At 39.2% G+C, this 16712-nt stretch overlaps 1 protein-coding gene across 3 annotated transcripts in view; it reads left to right on the forward strand.

The window, feature by feature from the left end:
• nfat5b (nuclear factor of activated T cells 5b) overlaps positions 1-16712 on the forward strand; it is a 32772-nt gene that overhangs the window by 7174 nt on the left and 8886 nt on the right. For 2 of the 3 annotated variants that reach the window (XM_074666503.1, XM_074666504.1), the window contains exons 2-6: positions 8164-8289; positions 12420-12981; positions 13775-13961; positions 14311-14501; positions 14816-14988. In XM_074666503.1, coding sequence (XP_074522604.1) covers positions 8164-8289; positions 12420-12981; positions 13775-13961; positions 14311-14501; positions 14816-14988 — 1239 coding nt within the window. Of the gene's footprint in view, positions 1-8163; positions 8290-11791; positions 11855-12419; positions 12982-13774; positions 13962-14310; positions 14502-14815; positions 14989-16712 lie in introns of those variants that run through there. The other variant, XM_074666505.1, reaches the window with a different exon arrangement.

The following is a 16712-nucleotide window of genomic DNA, read 5'->3' on the forward strand; positions in this document are numbered from 1 at the left end:
GAACCAATGCACCCCGATGTTAGGAAAGATAGACGTAGTGAGCCATCTTCTCATTCAGCCTCTTTCGTTGAAAGAGAGGAGGAAAACAAACATGCATGCATGTGTCAGTTTATCGAGGCTGGCAAACTTACCGAGGACGTTTTTATTTATCGTTCGGTTAATCGATTTATTGATTATCGTGACAGGTCTAGTGCTGTTAAGATATGGAATCTGTATAATATAAAGGGTTGTATGCTCAGACTGAGGGAACTTTTAGAAATATGCTGATTGACAATCATTGATGCTGAGTAACCTTGGGGATAAGTGCAGACAGCCAAGATGTTACATTGTTAAAACATTGTGGAGTTTAACGCTTTGTTCTTCTACTTCGGTGCCCCAGAGCAGTTGAAATATGATCAGAGTTTCAGTTTTACAGTGTTTACTCTGTCTCCATCAGAATAGATAAATCCTTGTGAGCTGGTTCCATGAAAGATCGAAAGTTTTGAGTAGCTGCTGGAGGTCTGCTGGGCTTCTTGTAGCGTTGTGTAAAATTGCCCATCCATAGTTTATTTCAACATCAAAGGTCATGTTTACTTTTTGCCGCCACACACTTTGAGGAATCTCTCACCTCAGGACAAGTCCAGGCAGGTCAAGGCTAACAGCATCTCGGCTTAACAGCTTTGCATACATGTATGTCAATGATTGTTTTTCCTTATAACCCCCTTATTTCTCTTTGGTTGTCAGTGTTGGAATTTATGTCTCCCTTTGAAGTTGACCTTACTCTACTTCACAGTTATAACAATGCTGATAGGTTCTCATGTTTCAGTCATTGTATTAGCAATAACGGTGTTATATTGAGTCAGAGTTGTGTTGTCATGATCTGTCTCCTTTTTGCCACTCCTTCATGTTTCAGAGTTTGTCAAAGAGGAAGTTTCTAGGATGAGTTAAATAAGACGTCAACAGAATTACAATGTTCATTTCTCACCGCCTCAGCAAGTCACGACCTGTTTTAACAGACATACAATTTTTTTTTCCCTCCCCACTTTTCTCCTCAATGTTACTTTACCGGCTTGTACACGTTTACATAAACTCAGCATGCTTGCTGCAGAGTTGATGTTGAAGCATTATTTGTGCATTCTTACCCAGCGAATATGCGCCACAAGCTCCCTCTGTCATTGCTCTCTTATTACAGCAGTGGTGTTGTGAACAATAACAATTCCTCCTCAGGTTTGTGTGATTATTTTAGTGAAACAGCCTAACAAAGGCCTGTAGAAAACTGGTGTTGGCTGAGTTGTTACCCTTTATAAGTCTGCAGGGGTTCACCTGACCAAACAGTAAACCTTCTAAATCCTTAACTAGACCTAAAACCAAATCTTCTTAAACCATTATAATCTGAGGGCATAATCTCAGTCTAGGTCTGGAAGGTCAGCTTCTCAAGAAATCATACCTGTGAAATGAGAACAAAATACTGTGTTCTAAACGTCTGCCTTTTTAAACTCTTGAGTTTATGTTTTTATATTTCTCTGGTCTGTGTTCACATGAACACGCAGGTTTTTTTTCCCCTTTTCTCTCTTTTTTAGTCTGATTTCTTGTCAGAAAATTCAGCAGCTTCACATTTGAAAAGGTTTCCATGAAAGAACTTCTGTGCCCCAGACTATTTTTAAATCATGATTACTGTGATTGTAGGTCCCCTGTGAAAACTGCTACTCAGTAATTTAAAAAGCTGAACACTGAACTAACACTAGACCTGCTTTCTCTACAAAAATGCATCAAAAGTAAAAAACAAACCCCCCCCCCAACATTACCACCTAAAGAGCTCACAGGAAGAAACTGCCTGTTCTGTTTTCTGAAATCAAAGCATGTGAGGCATTTTTTTAGAATTATGTGATACCACTTTGGAGACAGCAGAGTGCATGAGGCATCTAATCCAAGTGGAATTATCCAGTATCAAACATCAGTTTGCATTAATTGATATTACATTATATCTTACCATACTCTATTGCATTGTGCATTGTGTCATATTTTAACGTATCTGAACATATCATGATGGATTGTATTTTAAGATGTTTTAGTGTATCTTAGCCTCTTGTAACCATTTCAGTTGTATCGTTTATTCTATCATTTTGTATCAAACTGTGCTGCAGTGTGTTGTATCATATTGTATCATACAGTACCATATCACATTGCAGTGCAATGCTGCACACTGTACTATACCATATTGTATAATCATATGATATCAAATATCATAACACTTCCATGCATATCTAGTATCTGGTATCTATGGTATCAAGTCATATAATGCCTGATCGCTTTGTCTCTTTAGGTGTCAGTTTGTCTTTGAATTTGATGTTTTCAGGCATCTACCAAGTCACCTTATACTTACAACATACTTTCTCCTCTCTTAACTCTGCTTTTCAGTTTACTCAAAAACATCTGTGGGAATTTGGATATACATAAAATTTTCTTTCAAAGGCTTCTTTGGTGAGCAGGTAAATACTTTCACCTTAAGACACCTTGTTATATTTTTGATATTTCACTTGTTGTGTTATCTTGTTATAAACTTTCAAGGCCATTTGTTCATGGACCGACAGTCCAGACACTAGGAGTTTTTGTGCAAGGCTCTCTCAGAGTCAAAGATGTATAAAAAAATTAAATAGACAGTAGAAACAATTTAGATAAAGAAAAACAAAACAAAACAAGAGCACTTAAAAACTATAAAGGGAGAGGTAATTTGTATAGGAATGGTGGTGAGATGTGTAAGAACCGTAATATGTACACATGAGGTTATGTTGTACACAATAATTTAAATATAATGTAGCTGGTGATACAATAATTAAAAAGAGGGTTATACAAAATATTGCACATATGAGAAGGGATAGATCCACAGTCAGACTATTGCACATTTGTCAGAGTGAAGTGAAGTTCACTTTGCCTCAAGGGAAAGCTGAACTTATTAGTTTGCATTTTCAGTTCTGTTTTGACTCCTCTCTAAGGTTCAGACTAAATGTGGTGAACATGGCATTTTAGCCGTGTTACACTTTCAGTGAGTGTATGCATGTGGTTTTGGTAAAGGCTCTTCCTGTTGCCTCAGCGCGGCTTTTCCTCGAGCTGGTCAGAAATACCTGTGTTGACATACCAAAAGTTTTGTTGAACCTTTTTTATACGATGAGCTGTTAATGTGTATTGATGGTCATACACGCTGATTCAGGAGAAAACAAGCTGCCAGTTCTGTCTTATTTCTCCAGAAATGAAACGAAATCTGACCTCATCGCTGATGAGAAATGCTTGAGTGTATTCCCATTTCTGCATCGCAATGTCTCGTGTGTTTTGTGGGTGTGCATGTGTGAGAGCTTGCGTGTGTGTCGTCCTGTGTAAATAGTTTGAATTCCTCTGCTTTCGGCGTCATGCTTTTATGTTAATCTTAGTGCCCTTTTCATCTTTTTGAGTCTGATGGTGAACACAGAGGAAGGGCATTTCACAGACTGAATTTGACAAACATTCTTCTGCTCCAAACAAGACATAATAACACTGACTCCCTTTGCACTGCTAACAGCCACCTTTGTTTTCATGCTTGTTGCTGGGTGGTTTGGCCCTCACAGGAGCCTCGGTGGGCTGTTTTGTAAGTCAGGATTGTGGTGGGTGTTTGTTGAAAACAAGTCATGTAAACTGATGCCTGGAGGTTGTTCTTGGTCGCTACAGGATTAGTTGAAATAAAAGAGCTACATGCCACAAATTCTGAGTCTGGTGTGGGAATAATAATCCAGTCTCACAATGAGATGATAGTGCAGAAAGAAAATAACCTGATGATCTGAAACTAATTCAAAAAGCAGTCATAACTTTATCTGATCAGAGTTGTAAAATTTCAGTGTAAATTAAATTGTCTCTTTGCGAAGTGAAACTATTGTTTTCTGGGTTTACTTGCGTTTTTATTTGGGACTGACCTTACCAAAAGATGATGGAAGTGGTGATTAAACTGTGCGGTTTTGATGTGCTTTTGTAGCAGTCTGCTGATAAAGAAATTGCTGTTGTCCAGTGAGTCCTTCTACTGTGACTGTGACTGTTCTGTATCCTATCATGTCAAAATAATAGTTGTGTAACTTATTTTCCATTTGTAGATGATTGTATGTTCTGTACTTATTTATTTATTTATACTATCTGCTTAAATATCTGAATTGACCTGCAGTAAAATAATATAATAATAAAAGCCTCTGTACTCACTTCAGGCAATCTTAATTGAATATGACTCATGACCTCAGACTGCGGTGATGAAATTCAACAGTGTTGATTAATTCAGTTGATAGCAAAGGATTTTAAGTTCACAGCTCAGACCAGCTGTATGTAATGCAACGCTATTGCCTCACTCTTAAGATTAAATGCACGGATCAATGTGGGTTCGTCCAGCACAGAATAGTTTCTCTGTTGCCTCTACAGTCAGCTTTTCAAACACCACAGAAATGTTGATTAAGGTAGACGACATCAAAAGAGACCTGGGATGAAGACTTGGCCTGTCCCAGTCGACAAGTGTTTCTCTGTTTATTACTGCTTCTAAGAGTTTTTTGCTTTCTTCTTCCGCTGCCTCCCCTCTTTACTTTATGATCAAAGAAAAATTACCGATTGATATCACAAGTAATGTCTGAAGGATGTTTTTATGAAACAGAAGCTCACTCTGCTTCCTAACTCATTCCTTCGTATACATTTTATTCTGCCACGCCACAGACTCAATTAACATGCTCCTCTGACAAGTTCAACCAGCTGGTGTGTGCACTCTGTGCCAGTTTATCCTATTCCTTACAAAGGCTCTTGCTTTAATGCATCAAACTAACTAATCAGAAATTGTCTTTTTAGGGGGGGATTTTGGACAATGGCCTCATTTGCTTTCCTGGATTATAAAGAGACAACAGTTTTTACTTCAGTCTGATTCATAACAGTGAAAAAATACCCAATTAGAGCTTTAAAAAAATTACCATTGTAAAGTTCCCAAAACCTAAACGGGACATTTTGCAGAATTGTGTCCTTGATTTTAAAATATTTTGCCAGTGTTGTCAACTTCCATGCAAATATAAGGTTAATGGAAAGGTTTAAGCTTAAGATCAGTCAGTATCCTTTCTAAAAACCACTAACAGCTGAACTTTTGCTGCTGGACACTTAAATAGATTAAAGGCTCAATGTGAATCAATTTTTCTTCAATATTCAGCATTTTAAAAGGTGTTTTTATGAAAATTAGTTGTGCATCATATCAACAATATAATGTATTGTAACATTGGATTCAGCTTCTCAGAACCATGTTGTAATGCTGGCAGTGTAACATCCTGCATTTTTAAGCCCCAGTTCTTCATTTTTTTAGGTAATGCACTTGAGTTTCCTGCTTTTCTCAGAAGAGACACAAATGCTCAAAAGACTTGTCCTCTGATCTTTGTTACTATGGAGCCAGCGGCAGCCTTCATGTAGGCTTGGCTGTAAACATTTCAGGGTTGTTGTACATGGTTTGCTGCAGGTGACAGGCCCCTTTACTGTTGTTCGCCTTTTCCTGCTCGGAATAATGTCCCAATGCTCTGACAAGGTGAGCTTTTTCTTATCTTTCCGGTCACTGTTTGTTCAGAAGCATTCCACCAAGTTCGACAAATGCTCTTTGTGTGTCTGTTAAATTTTTTCAACAGAAGTAGGTTATTTGATTGCTTCATTACTGCTTGACGGGATTCCACATGACAATACCACCAACCTGTTGAGCAAGTTGAAGTACAAAAAAAGGGTCTGGGAGCACAATAAACAAGACAGAGAGAGGCAGAGAGGTAGTCGGAGTGGAGGAGGGGGACAGAAGGGGAGTTAAATCAGTCACTCAGCCAAAAAACCAGTGCCACGCCCCAGGTGCCAGGGCTAGTAAGAGCAAGCAGCAGGAATGTGAGGGAAATGAATGGGAGTGTAAGTTCTGCCATTCACATGGTGAGTGCTTTCTCTTTTCACCTTTAGCCTGCACTACTTACCATATAAACATCTCACAAAGCATGGGGACGATATGATGAGCAAAAGTATTTAACTGTTGCTTTGAAAATATGACACTTTGATTAGACATCATGTGTGGTTCGTTATTGATCCTTCCGTTTACTTTGAAAGTATTTATGGCATTGATGATATAAAAAGACCTGATCGATCTATAACTACATATGCACATGGTTGTTGAGTGAAAACACTTTTGGTCAGACTGTAATCGGTTATTATGATGATCACAGGCGGCAGAAAATGAAGTTTTTCCTCGGTGGTCAGTGGTTTGCACAACACGTCTGCAGTCCTCGGTAAAAATCAAAACATCACGTGGTGGGTGAGTCAGTACGGTTTATTTCCCACCTAACAAGGCTGACCTTTTTTAAATTTATTTCTTCAGGTTTCTCCTGTGTGAAAGAGACAGTGTTTTGTCCTGTATAAATAAAGAATAGCACCCTGTCTGCTTACGAGGAAACAAATTTGCAGCAATGTAAGATTTTTTTTTCAGCCTTTAAAAGCACCAAGAGACTCTGGAAACACTTTGAACAGGCCAGCTAGTGATTCGAGTCTGCCGCTCTGAGAGGAGAGTACATATTTTCTGTCTGTGCGGTTGGCAATCTGTTTACTGGAAGGGTTGCTCACCCTAAGCACATGTTGCTGCATGTGCAGTCAGTCAGTGAGCCCGGAGCAGACTGCAGAGTTTAAGTGTAAATGCAGGAGCAGAGAAAGTGTTTTTGTGGAGGTGCTGGGGAGGGGGGCGTTTGTGTGCATGTGCGCGCATAAGTGTGTGTGTGATTTTGTTTGGAGAACTCAGCAAATAAGCAGAAAAACCACACTAGAATCCTGTGTGTATGTGTGGTTCATTGTGAGTTATATGAGTTTGCTGAGTCCAGATTTAAGCTCCCTTTCTGGGAACCAGCATTCCCTGCTCTTGTAAGAGACCAGAGGGCTTTGGGAATGAAGAGGCATGGGCTGGTTTCAGTACGTCCCAGGTTTGTCTATTGTACACAGCGAGTGGTAACAATGGGAGGGTTAAGTATCTGATATACACACCGAACCCTGGGACTCAGCTGCAAGTAATTAAAGCTGGCAGTTGGCAGAGGAGAGAGTCAGGCGACTGTAATGGCTGCTCTAAGTTCATACCATAATATTTGGATGATGATTCAGGCTGCTAGTAAAAGTGGTGTCATGCTGTTGACCCAAGGCTTTCTCTTCTCCCCACGTCCTGTCGGCCCTGAGGGAGGCACGTAGAGAAAAGGCTTTTGTGCCATCCTGATGTCTGTCTCTGTTTGCAGATCTGCTGTTGATTTTGTTGGTTGGCTTTTGCTTTCACCTCAAAAGTTGAGAGATTTTATATTTTTAAAATGACACACCAAGGTTTGCATCTTAGTTTTTTTCATGCACTTTGCTGGAAAGCAAATTCTTCTTACATTTAAAAACCTGCAAAACAGGTTAGAGAGAAAGAATCTTTAAAATGTTAACTTCTTAATTTGTCCCGATCAGACAAACTTTTTACCTCAAAGTCTGTTAAAAAGTTTCACTTGATTCGTGAGACTGCTCTCGGCTTGCTGCTTGAATGTTAATGGGAATAAATCCAAAATGAATTATAATGTGGTGGTTGCATTGTGGGTAATGAAGGCATCAAATTCTGACATGGAGAAGGAATGGTGCTGGTATTTTCATCATACAGGTTTACCATAATACCCACAAAGATAATTTTAAATGCTAATTTAACCAACAAGGGGTCTCTTCAGTTGTTTTTTTAAGTCATTCTTCAAAGTTTCAGACGTATCCAGAGACAATTCGATTTTTTGCAGGTACAGGCAACGGTGTGGCAGGATTCATGCCAACATGTTACCGGTAGAGTTTGGCAGTGATGAAGATGTATCAACCTGTTAGGCATTTGGAACAAAGCTTGAATGTGTGTTATGGGTAATTCCTTGACATTTTTCAGATTTGTTGCCAACCAGGCCACAGATGTGTTCTTACCATTAATTTGAGATTTGTAACACTTGATGCTTTTATTGCAACATCAAAACGAAACAGAAGTTAAGCGATATGGCATTTCTGAGGAGCACATGACTCACTTCATCATTTTTTTAACTTATGCAGAAATCATGAGCCTCATTTTACCAACTAATACTGCCAAGTTCCTCTTGTCACATAATCCCTCTGATAATTTGTTCCCCCTTTCTATCTCAACAGAATCAGTGTATGATCTTCTTCCCAGAGAGCTACAGTTGTCTTCCTCTTCTAGACAGAATCTAAAAGCCATGAGTCAAAAGAGCGGCGGAGAGGCTGGGCCTCCTCCTTCAGCAGCTATAGCATCAGGTAAGATCATGCTCCATGTACATTAACTGTATTTCTTCCCTGGAGGCAGAACTGCTTGAGGGATGCACATCAGGGCTGCGAACTTATTGTCATTAATCAAGTCAGTTTCCATTGTGCATACAGTCAAATATCAAGTTCAATTGTTTCTTGATTTTTTTTTTTTCACCTTTTTTTTTCTGAACACAGTTTTTGCAGTGAACACACATTTTGTCAGAGTGTGTCATGAGTTAAAGATTTAAAATACCCGAATTGTAGCACTCATAAGAACCTGAAGTCATATGTAAGAACCTTGTCCTTAACCAATGATACGCTCTGGGTATTTTCTTAGTTTTTGTGTTACTTGTGTGATATGAAAAGCAAAAAATGATCATCACCTATTCATCCATTTAACAGCTAAAGAAAACCTATCTCAATCTTCTCTAATCAGCACCTGCAGCTAAACAAACACCTGAATATGTCAGAATAAAGGCCTGTCAGACAACCAGCCTGCAGCTCTGTGATCCTCCCACATCAGTCCAGTCTTATTAGAGAAACAAAGCAAAACTACTTAGTAAGCAAATTATGTCATCAGAGTTGAGTAAACTGAGAGTGCCTGCTAACTGCACCTGCTGACAGACTGTGAAATATTTGTAAAGGAGTGGTTGTTGTTAATACAAGTAATTGGCTGAATGCTTTGTAAAAGTAGGTCATGTAAAAGATTATATAAGAGGCTTTTGCGTTTGTTAAAGTAGCCTTTTTTTGATACAGAATATCAAATAGGTTTATGGTCTAAAGTGTAAAATTGCCCAATAATGAGTTCTGAGCCTTACAAAGCTGCTTATGTCTCACTGTTGCATTCTTAGCCCAAAATACATCATTGTTTTAGAGGGTTTGTTTCACACTTTAGTAGAATCAGTAATTAGTGTGACTGTAATCTCTTTGTTTTCAACATTGTATACTAACATGGTTGTATAAACTTGTTTTTTTTTAATCATTATTTTATTAAAGGACCTTTTTGGGGGTGATTTTCTGTCCATGGTAAATTAATAGAGTCCAAATCATAACGTTTGCTGTATGGTAGAGAGAGATGGAAGAGTTCAAGTTTGAATTTTAACAATAATAGGTGCTTTTTAGACAAACCACAGATATTGTAACTGATTTGACAGTACTTAATCTTTTTTTTTTTTTAATTAACATCTTCACCAGTTGGTGTAAATTAGAGGTGCAGCAATGAAGTTGGTCAATGGTTTAATACCTTATTTTTTGGGTTATGGTTGGGTTTGATGTGTTTGCTGACAGAAACTGTTTTATTTACCTTTACAATACCAGAGTTTTGAAGCTGGCAGTGCTTTTCTTATTGCTGCCTGTCCTCACTTCTCAGCATGTCTAAGTAATCTTTGAAATCTAACACAGGGATTGTGAACCAGGGGCGGCACCATGGGTGGGCCCAGCGGTCCCAGGGCCACCCACTTTCTGGCAGGCCCATCTCAAGCTTTTCTATGAAAAAAACATTTTTTTTTTTTTTTTTTTTTTATGGTTTTAAAGAGGAATATTAGAAAGCTTTGTCCCTTTACACTCGGTTTGGTATTGTTAGATGCCCTCATTAAAAAAACGAGCCAAGTTTGGTCATTTTACCCTGTTGGTAAAAAAGTTGTTACTCATTCAGCCCCATGTTATACCGGTAAGACTAGAGAATGATTTTGGGAAAGATTTTTGTCTTTTATTTAACTGTGGCTAATGTTGCTGCTCTTATAGCTTTTAATACATGGGAAGTTGAGGCGGTGCAGCCCATTGGTAGAGCCAATGTAGAGCAGTAGAGCGCTACTCTTTGGCTGATACCATTGCGAGCCATTGCCGTTTGATGCACTTAAATTTTATCAAGTATTAAGGATCAAAACGCAACCAAATCTGCTTTAAAGCATACATAGTAACAGTACATTATCTATATCAGTATAGTAATAGTTCTTTACCAACTTTTGTAATTTAACCTTTGTGTGGTATTAGTATTGCTGTTACCTAGCCAGTGTTTATGTGTCTATTTATGGGATAGTTTATGAAAAAAAAAAGTTTGATTCCAGCAAGAAAAAAGGGGAAAATGTGCGGGAATGTAAGAGTAGATGGTGTTTGTTGAATTTTCAACAATGTTCATCTGTCAAGCAAGCACGCATGCACAAATACACACACACACACACACACACACACACACACACACACACACACACACACACACACACACACACACACACACCTTGTGCAGGAACAGGAGGGCAGAAAACACTATTAGGAGGCCCAAAAAGGAGGAAGACAGAGTGGGGGTTCACAGGACCTACACGTTCCACACTTTTATTAGACCCGGGTTCAGTGGATCCAAACACCCTATATGTATTATAAATGCGTAGGGTGGGTGTATAGTATGCGGTCAGAGAAAATGTGTTTTGATTTATGTTCTTCTCAGAAAATGAGCCAAAGCCAATGAATTTCAGGTTGAAAAAATAATTAATTGTTTCATTTTTCTTTCGATGAAAATGGGTCCCACAGACCTGAATACCATACAAGGGTTAAGGCCCACCCAAAATTGAAATCCTGGCTCCGTCCCTGCTGTGAACTTCCACCTTTTTAGTGCATAGAGATTGGCTGTATATTCCTGGGGTGGAGATCCTCATTCCAGCACATGGACTTGCAGACATGGACAAACAAAGTAGAAAAGATATAAACTGTTTAGTGCGCTGACATTAAGTGGAACATACCATGTGAAAACATTAGGAGTAGAAAGATAAAGGACTTCACCCCCTTACCTTTGCCAATGGTCAAACTTACATGGTCTGAAGATGTTTGCTCATAAAGGCAACAAATTGAGTAGACGCATGGGAAGCACAAGGATAACACAAATAACAGCATCAGTGATGGCTACATACCTGAAGTACTTGGAGCATTTCACAGTTGTCATCCTCGTAAATTATTCAAAATTCCAAACTGGCTTTGATATAAAAATGACATTTAGCCTGTGCTTGCTCTTTTGCTCTGCTCCTCATTGAAGCATCAATTCCTTAGACTGAGTTTCAGTAAATCCAGGAGTCAATTCCCTTTGGACTTCAGTGCCCCATTACAACCACTTGCAGGTGAAGTATACTGTATTTCACTTTCCATGGAGCAATTTGTTCTGTTGAAAATTGCTGATAACATAACCTGGCTTCTTATTTTTTGTTCATTATTCCAGGGAAATGCTTGTTTTCTCCAACACGTAACAATTACAGTGTCGATCAATGAGTCACCAAACAATCCAGAGTTTCAACAGCAGTCTAACTCCTTTTAAGATCTGCAACCCAACCTGGCTTTTCCCCACTCTTCATCTAGTTCTTTGTGACTATTTGAATGCTTTTGAAATTACAGCATATGTCAGCATGCCGGAGCAACATTTCCTGACAAACCAAATACCCTGTGTTTTCTCATCTATAACAAAATCTGAATAATTCTAACTGTACAGCTCTTATTGCTCATTCGCTGTCTTATTTTTATATTCCAGGAAGTTCCCTCTGAAGCAGGGAGTGTCTGCATATAAAATGGTCTGCAGTTCTCTGCTTCATAGGTCAGAAGCTTGTTTATTTTGTCTCTGTGGCTACGCTCAGTCCCAACCAAATGAACTTTGTAGCAAAAAAAATTAAATTTGAAAATCCAAAGCTCCAATAACTGGCATGCATTCTATTGTGCATATAACTGTTTAAACTTCCCTCTCCATTATTTTCACAGACTTTTACCAGGCTTTATCAGGCTAACATGAAGACTGTACCAATAAAGTTGCTAAATTCTTTTTTTTATTAATTTATTTAAAAAGAGTTTTTTTTATAACTATGGATTTTTTCATAAAGGGGGCTGCTCTTTATTCATCTTTTCTTTGGCCCCTTTATAGACACTCATACTGTGCTTCACATACTGTACACTTACAGATCTTCAGACACCATAAGCAGCAAAGACAAACACGCACATAAGATCCAGTGGAAAGGGGGAATGATTAATTGGATTAACAAAAAAAGTGTAAAAAAACAACTTAAAAAAGAAAAAAAAAACATAAACAGATTTTGCTGCTTAATTGGGACTGCTAGCCAACACTGGTTGGGATAGCTTTAATCACTTTATGATTATTTGCACTATAGATGCCATGACTGCCTCTGTGACCCTGGAAGGCCCGCGCAGTACTTTTTCCACCTCTTCCAGCTCCACCATTCATTCCAGTGCTTCAGCCAGTGACCAGAAGCAGGTTCACAGCAGCAATGTCGACACAGACGACATCAGGAGTAGTAGAGGGGGACCGGAGGTGGTCGGCGCCGAGGGTGGGAACGGTAACAGCAGGGGAAGCAGTGAGATGACCCCATCGAAGCGTCGCACCGTACTGAACATCTCTCCACCTCCACAAGACTTGTTCGATGAAAGCCAGATGTCTTGCCAAGGTGAAGCATCTCTGGACTCTGAGCAGAGCAACAGCATCTGGATGGATGACTCTCTATCCAACTTCAGCATGATGAGCAGCATCTCTTACAACGACAACACGGAGGTGCCAAGAAAGTCCCGCAAACGGACCCCTCGCCAGAGACCCGGACCTAAAGCGGTGCCTGTGGGAGAGGGCAGCATGGACATGTTTGATGCTGACAGCGCGAAAGGTCCACACTTTGTCCTCTCACAGCTGGGCCCTGACAGCAAAACTGGACCAAAAGGAAGGTGTGTGAGACCCTTACATATTGCCTACTTGAAATACTTCATTATTGACCTTTTACATGAAAATGGAGCAAAAATGTCCAGAGATTCTTATTATTGTCACTTTTAAGACGTATTGTGTATACACAAACACATATGTATGTCCATGTGCTGTGTATGCTGTACAGAGGAAAAATGGAGAACATTGAACTTACTTATCATGTGAAGTTGATAAATAAATAGCCGTCACATTTTATTACAGAACTTTTTTGTACCTAAAGGTAGATCAAGATTTCTCTCGTAATGATGGCTTTAATCTGCATGACCATTGTGTTGGAGGCCCTCCTGTTCTAATCTCAAACAGCACTCATCCTAATTATCAGAAGATCTATTAAAGGGAAATGACTTATTGTATAACAGATGGAAATCTTCAACAATTTATTCTGGCTCGTAAGTTCCCACAACACTTTGAATGAAGAAGAGCGGTTAGATCAGAGAGGAGGGAGGGGCAGGATACTGAAGTACAAACAATGGTCAGCCACAGTGAATCACGGGCCCGCTCCAAAAAGCGAGGATAAGCTGAGCAGATTAAATAAACAGATAACTCTGCTTAAGAGCTGGGGATGGAATATGCATGGTTGATGGAGGACCTGTTAACTCTGCCTTGCTCAGTGTCATTGAGTGTTTGGGGGAAAGGGGGTCTGAAAAGTCAAGGTCATCCTCTACCATGTAGTCCTTTACCTTTTTAACCAAAATAGCGAAATTAAAAGTTGAGATAAATCCTTAGAATTTAAGATCTTTAATGTCTTTGTCGCAGCTCTGATGATCCTCAGTCGACGAAACAGAAAGGAGGAACTCTTTTGATGCAGTTTCCACAGAAGTGTGAGGGCAAGGAGCTGAAGATCCTGGTCCAGCCTGAGACTCAACACCGAGCTCGCTATCTGACTGAAGGCAGCAGGGGGTCAGTGAAGGACCGCACGCAACAGAGCTTTCCGACTGTGAAGGTAACTTTTAAACCGGCAACATAACCTCTTCTGTGGCTTGCTTTAGCTGAAGGTTATGTGAATGATTGGATTTATTCCAGTCTTTAGAAGTAAGTGTGCAAGATTTAATGTAGTAATAAGAGCAGAACAAATCTGGTAAAAGTGAGAGGGTTTTGGTCAAGGTGAGGGTAAGTGGAAAGTCATTCCTGCAGAGACTGAATTCTTGACTCAGTATGTGAAATACTTGTGCCTGCCAATGTTATTTTGCATATTTCTTGACGACTATAACAGTAACATCAATATTAACCTTTTGGATATACCTATATATATATATACATAATAAATTTCTTGTCTTTTTATATAACCTCAGCTGGAAGGGATCAATGAGCCGGTAGTTCTGCAAGTTTTTGTGGGCAACGATGCTGGCCGTGTGAAGCCTCATGGATTTTACCAGGCCTGCAGAGTTACCGGCCGAAACACCACAGCCTGCAAAGAAGTGGACATCGATGGTACAACTGTCATTGAGGTGCCCCTGGATCCAAGCACAATGATGACACTAGCGTATGTTGGTTTCTTATCATTGTCTTTTATTTTCTTGATTTAAATGTTGTATTTCTATATGTGTACGAACTACAGAAATAAAACTATCCTAAATACCCAGCGGTACTCTACAGATAATTCAAACCAGTTGCTTAACAACAGGATGGAAAACACCCATGTGAAGTCCAAGGTACACTGATCCCCTTGGGGAAATCAGTTGTGGTAATGAGACGCTGAGGTATTTAGTGTTGCGAAGAGCTGCTAGTTTAGCAAACACTGTAAAGTTTGTTGTTTAAACTGCAAGTTTTCCAAGCTATCCTTGTCTCTCCTTGCAGGGTGGACTGTGTTGGGATCTTAAAGCTCCGTAATGCTGACGTCGAGGCACGCATTGGTGTGGCCGGGTCAAAGAAGAAGAGCACACGAGCTCGTCTGGTGTTTCGGGTCAACATTCCCCGTGGAGATGGTTCAGTGCTCACACTACAGACTCCCTCATCTCCAATCCTGTGCAGTAAGTCAGTCCTCAGGTGTTTGTCTTTCAGGAAATGAAATGTGTGAGTTGATATGTCTTAGTCCACACATTAAATTATAAAGTATTAGATCGTCGATATCACAAGTTACGAGATGAAGTTTAAATTTGTGTCATCTCTGTTGAAACCTGTTTAGTAAAGGGAAAACAGATAGTTAAATGTACCCTTCTTATCCAACAGATTTACATTTCCATTCCTTCTGTTCCAATAACAGAAGAGGTCCTGTTCATAGGTAGAATGCAGCCTGAGGTCTGGAGACTACTCTTCTTTGATGTCCGCATTCAGAGACAATGAGTAAAGATCCCCTCAGATTCAAGTGTTACTTGATAATGCATACAGTATGAGGGTGTGGTTGGTTTCATAAACAGGAAAGACGCTTAAGGCCATAATAAAGTTTCTGTGTAAGTAGATTTGGTAGAAATGCTTTGAGAGAGACATGGGAGAAAGAGAAGGAAAGGACAAAACAATAGAGGTGTGTGGACTTCTATTGTCTACAGAGAGCCAGAATGCAATCCAGGGAAATATCTTTCCACTAAAGTTAAAAAAAAAACAGTAATCCCTCATTGGCATCTGTGCATGTGTGTGTGTATGTGTGTGAGTGTGTGTGGGTGTGCAGACCAGTGAAAAAGCTTTGTGAAATGTGTGAGAGGCAAAGGGGAGTGGTTTTAGGTACAGGTTGGAGTTCTTTTCGGAGGCCTGTAAGAAACAAAATGTGTTTGAGTTGGAAAACCACATCACATCTCTGTTTGGGGTTCAGCTTTTGAAAACACAAAATGCAGTTATCTCAATAACAAAGGTCTTCAGAGGTAAAAGAATAAGTCAAGGAATAATTCTTGACAGTTAGGTTACAAAATGCATTGTTACTGATGGCAGGCTTCCAGGACACATTGCACAATTGAACTACAGGAGTTTTCACAATCAACAGTGAGGCAGTATCTCCTTTTGTTAAGGATTCAATCCACACTGTTCCCAACAACTTGCATTCCCACTGACCTACTGACTGAACTGTAGTAGTCTGTTAGCTTTGTGTCATGAAGGGACACCATCAGTTTTAGTCAAAACTTGAACCAACATTTTTTAAGTGATTAATCCATTCATCCAAGTTCCGGTCATAATATATTCATGTAAAAATATAAGTATTATACCCATTGTGATGCTAGATAGTTATTGATAAATGGTGATTAATATTCAATGATTGTCATTTTGAGAATGGATTTAAAAAATTCTTAATCCAAGAGCAATGATGTTGGTCTTACTCAGTAAGTTGGCCTAGGAAGAGTGTAAAATTCTGAATATGTGACCCAGATTTAGTATTTTTTCTGTTATCATGATGGCATTATCGGTCTTATCCCAAACAGGTTAAAAGCATTGAGAACTGAGTGAGTTAAAACTGTGTTCTTTAATGGTTATTTATGCTTTTAAACTCTGGCACTGCACAGATCCCTGTGTAAAGCATTTGTGTCATATTCAAATGATGAAGGGCTACCTCAAAACAAGTATTATGTAAATGCTGTAATTGAAACCACATGTTTTGGCTCTCAACTCTTGGGAATTGATAATTATTTCAATCTGTTAATGTATCAGTGTTGACTGTAAATAGCTGTGGGAACAAAGTTTGGATTAATAACTGCATTGAATGTTTGAGAACACACAATTTTCAGTGAACTAAATCTTACTAATTAACTTAAACTGTTTCAATGTGTTT

The sequence above is a fragment of the Halichoeres trimaculatus genome, unplaced genomic scaffold, assembly GCF_033239565.1.
Source record: "Halichoeres trimaculatus isolate MK-OKI-2021-1 unplaced genomic scaffold, fHalTri1.1 fHalTri1_scaffold_3, whole genome shotgun sequence".
Taxonomy (NCBI): Eukaryota; Metazoa; Chordata; class Actinopteri; order Labriformes; family Labridae; genus Halichoeres; species Halichoeres trimaculatus.